Genomic DNA, 10,310 nt, shown 5'->3' with positions numbered 1-10,310 from the left:
ACAAATGGCTCTTGTGTTAATTTCATAATGTAGAGGTAAAATAATAAATATTCCTAGAGAAACCTTTAGGGCCGTTTAAAATATCATCGTGATTGTGGACATGTTTAGTTCTTGAACAATACTAATTAATTAGGGTTTTTTCTTTTATTATTAGAGACAAACTAAGTAGAAAATTGTAGTTTGCTTTAGGTTGGCCTTTAAATAATAAATGAGGCGAGCCCTGCTAAACAAAAATGCATAAATTGCGGGGTCCTATTAAATGTCTATAATAAAATACTTAGAATTCGAGATGAGCCGTTTAGCGAATTTCACAGCCCTCCCCAAAGATAATAACGCATTAGTCACTTTAGGTGCGCTTTTAATAATTTACCTTCTTAAATTTGGGTGTGCATTTCATGTGACCCAAATCAAATCCCAAAAAACGTTGAATAAAATGTGTTCAGGATTGCGGGTGCATTTCATGTGACGCAATCCAAAGACACGTTTTAAACGACGTTCAATTTTCTCTAAAAATAATTGAATAAAAGCCGTTGAAAGCTAAAATTGGCACATAGGTTCAACATGTATTAAAATCAGATAAATAAGCTGAATATGACAATTGAGCGACCGTGCTAGAACCACGGAATCTGGGAATGCCTAACACCTTCTCCCGGGTTAACAGAATTCCTTACTCGGATTTCTGGTTCGCGGACTATTAAACAGAGTCATATTTTCCTCGATTCGGGATTCAAGCGGTGACTTGGGACACCATAAATCTCCCAAGTGGTGACTCTGAGTTTCTTAAAATAAATCCCGTTTCGATTGTTCTTTAATTAGAAAAACTCCCTTTACATATACCCTTTTTCGGGGTGTAGGGGAAAAAGGAGGTGTGACAATGAGAATCTAAAGCTGATATGTGAGACCATCAACGAATCTTTGAATCCTCTCAATATCCATAGGAACCAACCAAATAGCATGACAAGCTAACTCCGAGAACCTCATCTCATACTGCATCACAGTCATATCTCCCTAATGCAACTGCTCAAACTACCTGTGAAGCTCCTCTCTACGAGACTGTGGCACATACTTCTCCAAAAAGAGAACGGAGAACTGCTGCCAGGTAAGGGGCGCGACATCAACAGGCCTACACTTCTCATAAGCCTCCCACCAAGTAAAGGCAGCTCCAAAAAACTGAAAAGTAGTAAATGCTACACCGATGGTCTCCAAAATACTCGTTGTACGAAGAATCCTCTGACACTTGTCCAAGAAACCGTAGGCATCCTCGCCTCTGTACCACTGAAAGTCGGAGACTGGAGTATACCAGACCTCTCCAATCGACGCTGCTCGTCGTCAAGCATAACTAGTACCACATAATCCTGGACTGGTGCAACCGGTTGGGCTAGAGGTGCCCTAGTGTCAGAAGTCCCTGCACAACCTACTCAGCTGTGCAAGCAACGGGAGTCTGAGTACCTCCCCCCGCCTGAGAAGTAGTTGCGTCCGTAGTAACTGAGACTGCCTGAGCCAGGCCAGTGCATACTAATAGAATCTGAGCTAAAGCCTCGTGAAGGCCTGGAATAACAATCGGTATAGGCGGTGCCTGAGCCGGTCTTGCTGGAGCATCCGCAACTAGGACCTAATCCTGAACTGGGGCGGTTGGTGGATCTGTAGGTGCTGCCCTAGCTGTTGTACGGGCTATACCCCTGCCTCTACCACGGCCTCGACTGCGTCCTCGACCTCTAGTGGCCCCAACTTGTGGTACTGGTGGTCGTCCGTCCTGACCGGTAGCACGTTTCCTCACCATCTGTGAGAGAATAGAATAACAGAAGTTTAGTACTAGAATCAACAGATCGCATGACAAAAATTTCAAGAATGTGGAGTTTTTCCTAAAGGTTCTGCAGCCTCCCGAGGATAAGTACATACGTCTCCGTAGCGATCCGCGAGACTCTACTAAACCGGCTCATGACTTGCGAGACCTATGTAACCTAGGTTCTGATACCAACTTGTCATGACCCCAAATGCCCCGATCGTGATGGCGCCTATCACGGTACTAGGCAAGCCAAACCAACACTATATCACATCGAATTCTTTTATAAAATTCATATTCTAAAACCGTTAAGTCTCAAATTCTTCAAATGTAATATATAAATCAATAGAAATGCGAAAAACAGTATGAAATACACTAACACAGCCCAAATCCGGTGTCACTAATTATGAGCCTCTAAATACAACCAAAATGTTGTCTGAATAATACAAAATAAGTCTAATAGACACAATACTAAGATAGGAGGGAGGAAAGCAGGGTTGCGAATGCCGTGCAGCTACCTTGCGATCTCCGATAAAGCTTTGAGAGTGCTGGAAGCTCTCGCTTTGATGCTCGGGCACTTGGATCTGCACCTAAGGTGCAGGGAGTAACGTGAGTATGCCAACTCAATAAGTAACTAAAGTAAATAAGGTCTGCGTGTAGTGACGAGCAGTTAAAATCATATAATAAGTCTCACTAGAAATATCAAGTCAAATTCTGCAATTTAATAGCCAGTCATCTCGTAAAACTTCAGTTTCGATTAAAAATCCTTTGAAAACATTTATCCAACATTTTTCAGCGGAGGCTCAGTATAAAAGAAGAGTCAGTGTAACAAAAGTCATAAACAAGCCCCTCGGGCAAGGTATCACTCATAAATATAGCCTCCCGGGCAAGCCTCTTAGTCACTCGTAACTCAAATCTCGTCAAACAGTACTCACACTCAGCACTCCGGCTCAATAATATCTGATTATAATAATAGTCATAAGTAACTGCTACGACATGCAGCCCGATCCATAGTTTATAGTCGACTACGCTCACTGGGGGTGTACAGACTCCGGAGGGGCTCCTACAGCCCAAGCGTCATATTGCTGTGGTGCGCAGCCCGATCCAATATATATATGGCTGCGGCATGCAGCCCGATCCATATAAGTATCATTGCTGCGGCGTGCAGCCCGATCCATATGTATATAATATCGCTGCGACGTGCATCCCGATCCATAACATATATGTATAATCCTTACCATTAGGTCCTTAACCTCTATCAGTCATCAACCTCACGGCCACTCGGGCATATCAGTGAAAAATCAGGGAAACTCAGCCCAAACAGTTTTCATGTATTAAGAAGTAGGGTAATGAAATCGGATTTAAACAATAAAAAGGTAATACATGACTGATGATATGCTTTCAAATCAAATAGAGTGAGGAAAGTAGTAAAAATACCCCTAAGGGTCTAAACATGTCGGCACAAGACCCCAAACACGGCGTACAACCCAACATATAATATCAATCTCTAAAATACGGGATATCATAAGATTTCAAATCAAATACGCGGCTTAATAGTCGCTACGGGACGGACAAGGTCACAATCCCTACCGGTGCACGCCCACACGCTCGTCACCTAGCATGTGTGTCACCTCATTTATCATAACAATATGAAATATCGGGGTTTCATACCCTCAGGTCCAGATTTACAATGGTTACTTACCTTAAACCGGATGAAATACTACTCCGCGATGCCCTTGCCTCTCTCGACTCGGCCTCAACTCGCAGCGAATCTATCCAAAATCAGAATTATAACGTCAATATATGCTAAGGGAACGAAGCACATGCAAAAATAATCAAATTACATCAAAAATTCCGAAATTGGTCCAACCCGGACCCTCGGGCCCACGTCTCGGAATCCGAAAATATCACATCAATAGAATCATTATCCTCCCACGAGTCTATTCATACCAAGAACATCGAAATCGGACCTCAAATGGCCCCTCAAACCCCTAAATTTAGGTCTCCAATTTCCAAGCCCTAAACCCCCAATTTTAACCACTAATTACCACAAATTTCAAGCTTAAACAGTTAAAAACCATCATGGAAATAAGTTTAGGGTCCAAATACCTTACCTTCATGAAACCCTCTTGAATTCCCTCTTCAATTTGCTCTCCCAAGCTCAAACCCGTATGTGAAAATGGTGGAATAACCAAGAATTCGCGAAGGAGGACTTATATACTTTCTGACCCAGGGTTTTCGCACCCGCGGTCAACCAACCACTTCTGCGGTTTCCACTTAAGTCCCTCAAAATCGCACTTGCGCATCCACTTCCGCACCTTCGGTCTCGCAGGTGCGCTGAGCCTTCTCCACCTGCGCCTTCTGACCATTCTCGCCCATGGCCGCATCTGCGGCTTCTCTTCCACTTCTGCGATCCCGCACCTGCACTCCTCAATCCGCAGGTGCGGTTATGACAGCAAAAAAATGAGCAGCTTCAGCTGCACAATTATAACTCTCAACTTTCTGTCAACCATCCGAAATCACCATGAGGTCCCCACGACCTCAACCAAAGGTACTAGCAAGTCACATACCACTATTCAAACTTATACCAATCTTCGAAATACCCAAAACAACGTTGAATCATCAAAATACCCTCAAATTCAAGCCTAAGGATTCCAATAACTTCCGAATTCCTCTTTTGATCAAAAAGTCCGTCAAACCTCGTCCTAATGACCTAAAATTTTGAACACACGTCCTTAATGACACCACAGACCTACTCCAATTTTCGGAATTCCATTCCGACCCCTATATCAAAATCTTCGCTACCAACCGGAAAATGCCAAAATTTCAATTTTGCCAATTCAAGCCTAAATCTACTACAGACCTCCAAATTACATTCCGATCACGCTCCTAAGTCCCAAATCACCTCATGAAGCTATCCGAATCATAAAAACTAGATTCTGAGATCGTTTACTCACAAGTCAACTTCCAGTTGACTTTTCCAACAAAAGGCCAACTTAAGAGACTAAGTGTCTCATTTCTCTACCAAACCAACTCCGAACCTAAACTAACCAATACGATAACATATAATACAGCTGAACAAGGCATAAAGAAGCAGAAATGAGGAAACGGAGTAGTAACTCATGAAACGACCGGCTGGGTCGTTACACAAACATAACAAAGCTTCAGCTAAAAACATGCTGAAGTTTAGCAAATATAGAACAAAACTTCAGCTAAAACATGCTGAAGTTCAGCAAATAGAGAATAAAACTTCAGCTACTAGAATGCTTAAGTTCAGAAATTACAAATAAAACTTCAGCAAATAAAGAACAAAACTACATGTACTAGAATGCTCAAGTTCAGCAATTACAAACAAAAACTTCAGCCAACACTTGGTTCAGCAATTTGCTACTTCAGACCCGTCTACTAGAATGCTAAAGTTTGCGTGAATGTCTTTGCTACTTCATGCCCGTATGCCTGAAGTTACGCAAAAAAATGGGTATACTTGTAATTGTTTTTGTAAAACGGGTATAAGTTAAAACGTAACCCAAAAAGCCGGTATAGATGCAAATGCCCCTAAGTTTTCCTACGTGTGTGGTCCAATAGGTTTAACGTGATTGATATTTAATTAATGAGAAAATCTCAGCCGATTGGTTACTTGATAGACGTACCGGATTAAGTGAGAACCTCTATAAATTGGTCTTTCCTCTACCCATTAGGGTTACCACTTTTCCTACATACAAGTCCATCACTAACAGTTGTGGTAACATAAGACTAGGGGCTAGGGCAAGGAGGTAGAAACCAATTTACCAATTAACACTTTCGCTTCACGATAATAGCTTTCGTTTCAAGTATGTTTTCTGTAATGATTATTTGTAAGATTATCATGTTCAAGTGTTAAAGTTTATGTTTACATCATAAATACCAAATATCCATCCCTATTCCTCGCCTCGTGGCAATACACGGTGGAAATCAAAATCAAAATACATGAGCTAATGAATGCTAGAAGAGAAGGTGACTATTTAAATGTGGTGTACGGAAGTTTTTGGTAGACAGTGAACGTCATATTTTCTGTAACAGAGCACATACTTAGGGGTCGTTTGGTATGAGGTATAAGAAGGTATAGTGTTGGTATAAAAATTTAATACCATCTTAATACTTCGTTTGGTTAGCAAATCAGGTATAAGTTATCCACAATTAAAATTAATACCGGGATAACTTGTACCTTATAGAGGGTGGGGTAATTAGCACCGGTATAACTTATACATTCTTCTTACAAATTATGCAATTGTCATATTTAATACAACATACCAAACAATGGATAAAAAATAATCCAAATATAACTAATTCCAGCATAACTTATACCAATATAACTTATCCCGACATAAGCCGTATTCAAACCAAACAACCCCTAATTATATTCTGATTCATAGGCTTTACTTTCTACTTTAAATAACGTTTACTTTGTCGTTTTAGTTTCTAAGCGTTATAGTCATATTTTATGTATAAATAGACATACACATATAATTTTTTTTTTTGTGTAATAAAATTGATGTACAACATTGAAATATTTGTTTCATTTTTCACGTCTTTTGTTTTACAGCAATCCTTCTTCATGTATAATTTTTCATAATTCAATGTACTGTTCCTTCATTTGAATAATTGACTAAAAATACTCCCTCCGTCTAAATTTATTTGTCCACTATTGACTTAACATACTCCTTAAAAAATAATAAATAACATGATAATTTTATTATCTCACCCCTATTTATTATATGATGAAAAATGAATTGAAAATTAGTAATACTTAATAAGAAGCGTAAAATATATAGGTATAAAATGATAAATTATCCATTGATTTTTCAAACTGAACAAGTAAAAGTAGACATTTATTTTCAATATAATGGATAAGTAAACTCGACGGAGGGACACAATTTTGGTGATTAAAACCACTATAGCAAAGAAATGCTTTAGAGGTGGAGGAAATCATTAACTAAGATTCTTTCTTTTACTTTGTGGGAAACGGCTAACATTGGAATAACAAGAACTTTGATAAGAATTTCAATATTTTGTTGAAATTATGTGAAATATATAAAATGTCTTTTCTCAATCCAGCAAGAGGGGTTGGTTATAAGAGATGGATTCGTTTTTTTTTAATGCATTCCGCCTGGGCGACTGGGTACCTTTTTTCTAAGATAAGTTCATTTAAACTCAAGCAATAAATAGTAATTATTGAAGAGATAGACACATTGATTTATCTGTACATAGGCTATGGGAATACTTCTTTTGTCAAGATGCAACATACTAATAAACTCTATCCACAAACTCTACCAGGTGCATGTGTTGTTCCAGTCTATGTTGTTCGGACTCTTCGAAAATATTGTTAGGTGTGTATTAAATTCTTCAAAAATATTATATTTTTGGAGAATCCGATACGGATGTGACAATATTTTGAAGAGTCCGCACAACATAGGTCCTAGCTATGTAGGATGTTCATAATCTTTCGGCAGCCACGGGCGTGGTTTGTTTATCTTTTATGCTATTTCGAGATCTTATGAGTGTAAGTACTAATCAGTGGATTTTGCACAATCAACTCACACAAAAATTAAATCTATTTCCTAACATTGTGGATAACCACCACAAGAGGGGTAATTTTTTAACATTATGGTTTATTTTGTTCAATAAAAGAAAAAAGAGAACCCTTGGGCCTCTTTAAGAAGTAAAGTATCATTCTCCGGGGAATTTGCATATATACTCAATTTTGGAGTTATTATTGAAGGTAAAAATTGCACGGCGCGTTCTATTTGGTCCCCTCATTTAACATGTACCTACTTTTTAATTTTTTTCACTTGTACCCAATGTTTAAACAACTTTAGCCATTTTTCTCCTCTTTCTTCTTCTTCTTCTTTGGGTAACAATAATTTTATATGGTGTTTGTGAACATATTTTAAGGTAATTTATGATGTTTTATGGTGACGAGCTGTTGTGACGCTTTATTTTTTACTATTGCTTAGGTAGATTTAGGTATTAAATCGCATACTGGATTGTTAAAATTCGAAGAATTAATTTTTGTTTCTGGGAAGTTTGCACTTCAGGCCTTAAGTGCATGAAATGTTTGTTGCACTTCAGACCTTTTGGTCTTAAGGTGCATCTAAAGTGCAATTTTTCACCTCAGACTTATTGACCTTAAGTACATGAAACCATTGGTTGCACTTCAAATCTATATATTTGGCCTTAAGTGCATCTGAAGTGCAATTTTTTTTTACTTCAAACTAATTTTCTTTTAACTTCAGACCCGATAGGTCTAAAGTTGACCGTAAAATGGGTAGACTTGCAAATGTTTTTGCAAAGAGGCTATAGATTCAATTGTGATCCCAAAATCGGGTATAGATGCAAAAGCCGTTATACCTTTATTGTACAAAAATTTGCAAGTTTACGTAAAACGGGTACAACAACACCAACAACCCAGTAAAATCCTAGACTCCACTGAGTGAGATTTTACTGGGTTGTTGTTGTTGTTGTACCCGCTTTAGAATTAACTTTAGACTTAGTGGGTCTGAAGTTAGAAAATTTCGTGTATGAAGTTGCAAACTTAATTAAGAGTGTTTTAGTCTGAAGTGCAAAATTACACATGTACTTAATTCTTAATTGTCGGAAGTGCAGCTAATTTTTGTATGCACTTGAGAATTTTTAGTCTGAAGTGCAAATTTCCCAGAAATAAAAAAATTGTTCTTCAAATTTCAATAATTCAATACACGATTTAACACCCAATCTATTCCAAATGAGCTCAAATTCAAAACATAACTTTCAAATATCATAAAAAATAAAACGCAATCATCAATTTGTCAAAATAACAACATATCCATTTTGCAAGTAAGAGGAAGAAGAAAAAATCCCAAGCAGTAGCAAAGATAGGAACGCCAAACCAATTAACCACTGTAAAGCACCAACTTGACCATTTACCACCATTACAGCTACAACGCTTATCTTTGTGAACCCGAAACCCGCCATTGCTGAATTTTCTTCCCCACACACCACAGAAACAAAATTGAGTAATTCAGTTTCTGAGGAGGAAAATGAAAAGTTCATCCAAGATTTTTTGCTATCGAACCCAAATGAGGAATTTGATAGAAATTCAGCTAAAGAATAGAAAAATAGTGGATGCTATTAGTAGTATTGACAAGACAATAGAGCTTGAGCCAAATGAGATAGAATGGCCTTTGTTGAAATCACATTTGTATGTTTACAATGGGGAGCTTCAAGCTTTAAATGGCCAAATTTGAGGAAGAAAAATGAGGCTGAGAACTAAGGGCATTGTAGAGGACATCAAAATCTCTGTTTCGAGGTTGGTACCACAAGGGCATCCTTATGCTTGACGGTAATTTGTTTGGGACGAAGCTTTTTGCGCTGAAAGTGGAGAGCGAGAGATATGGATCAAAGAGTTAATTAGATTGAGGCATCGACTGGATGATTGAGGTATGGTTAGAATTTGGTTACATTGTACGTTTTAGTTTATTTATGGCGTTTGCGTGTTGAGTCATGAGTGGTGGCAAATAAGATTTTTCTAGTTGAGGAAAGTGGTGCTCGGGCTTTTAAATTTGTAGTAATAATGAATTTAAAGCAAAATTGGAAAAGAGAATGATACCTGTAACTTTCTTTTTACTTTTTCCTAATGAAATGCGTACCTGCGGTATGTCTTATGTATTGCGAATTGAGACTTTTAGGTTGTAGAGACTGATATTACTCCTATAGTAAGTTTTGCTGCTATATAGAGATATAAAGAGTAGTGCAGGAGTGCTCTGCTTCATTGAAACAAGTCTAATCATTTGCAGTTTAGTGCCTTTCGCAGTATATATGTTTGTCTATCAATTTCTTGAGTTATCTAGCACTAGTATTAGTTTTGCTCCACACTGTACCTTTTGGAGCCCCCATTGAATTAAAAGATCAATTTTGTATCTATTTAATAACAAAGGGGCCTACTGCTACGACTAATTTTATATGAATTGAAAGATCAATAAGCAATTTCATATAATTTTGGATGGTAGAGCTTGTTAAAAACAAGTGTCAGTCCCCCTTGATAACACTCAACTTATTGAACATCAGAATAATGATAGAGCAATTTAGCCGGTGGAAGGTGAACGTTTATTAAACCAAATGAAATCCCAGGACACATTCTCCTCCCGGCACCAAAAGGAAGATACTCAAAATTATTCCCCATAAAATCCACAGAGTTCTGCTCAAATCTCTCTGGCTTAAAATCTTCTGCGTCTTCCCAATACTTTGGATCCCTTCCAATTGCCCAAACATTAACCATGACTCTTGTTTTTAATGGGATAGAGTATCCATTGATGTTTGTTTCTTCCCTACACTCTCTTGGAACCAATAGAGGGAGCTGAGGATGAAGTCTCAAGGTTTCTTTAACAAATTGTTTTAGGTATTTCAATTCCTCAATCTCATCCTCATCAAATGTTTCTTTTCCTTTGAATAAATCTCTTATCTCAGCGTGTGCCTTTGCAAACACCCTTGGGTTCCTCATCATTTCTGTCAT

The 10,310-nt window shown here is 38.2% G+C and overlaps 1 protein-coding gene across 1 annotated transcript; it reads right to left on the bottom strand.

The window, feature by feature from the left end:
* Positions 1 to 9,851: 9,851 nt before the first annotated feature.
* Positions 9,852 to 10,310, bottom strand: LOC142180976 (premnaspirodiene oxygenase-like). Its single transcript, XM_075253084.1, has one exon. It carries the CDS (start codon positions 10,308 to 10,310, stop codon positions 9,852 to 9,854), a length of 459 nt encoding a protein of 152 aa, XP_075109185.1.

The sequence above is a fragment of the Nicotiana tabacum genome, chromosome 5 (assembly GCF_000715075.1).
Source record: "Nicotiana tabacum cultivar K326 chromosome 5, ASM71507v2, whole genome shotgun sequence".
NCBI lineage: Eukaryota > Viridiplantae > Streptophyta > Magnoliopsida > Solanales > Solanaceae > Nicotiana > Nicotiana tabacum.
This window is presented reverse-complemented; position numbering and strand designations above follow the sequence as displayed.

What these genes read in the sequence shown, in the direction of transcription:
- LOC142180976 (XM_075253084.1), bottom strand. Translation starts at nt 10,310, where the DNA reads ATGACAGAAATGATGAGGAACCCAAGGGTGTTTGCAAAGGCACACGCT.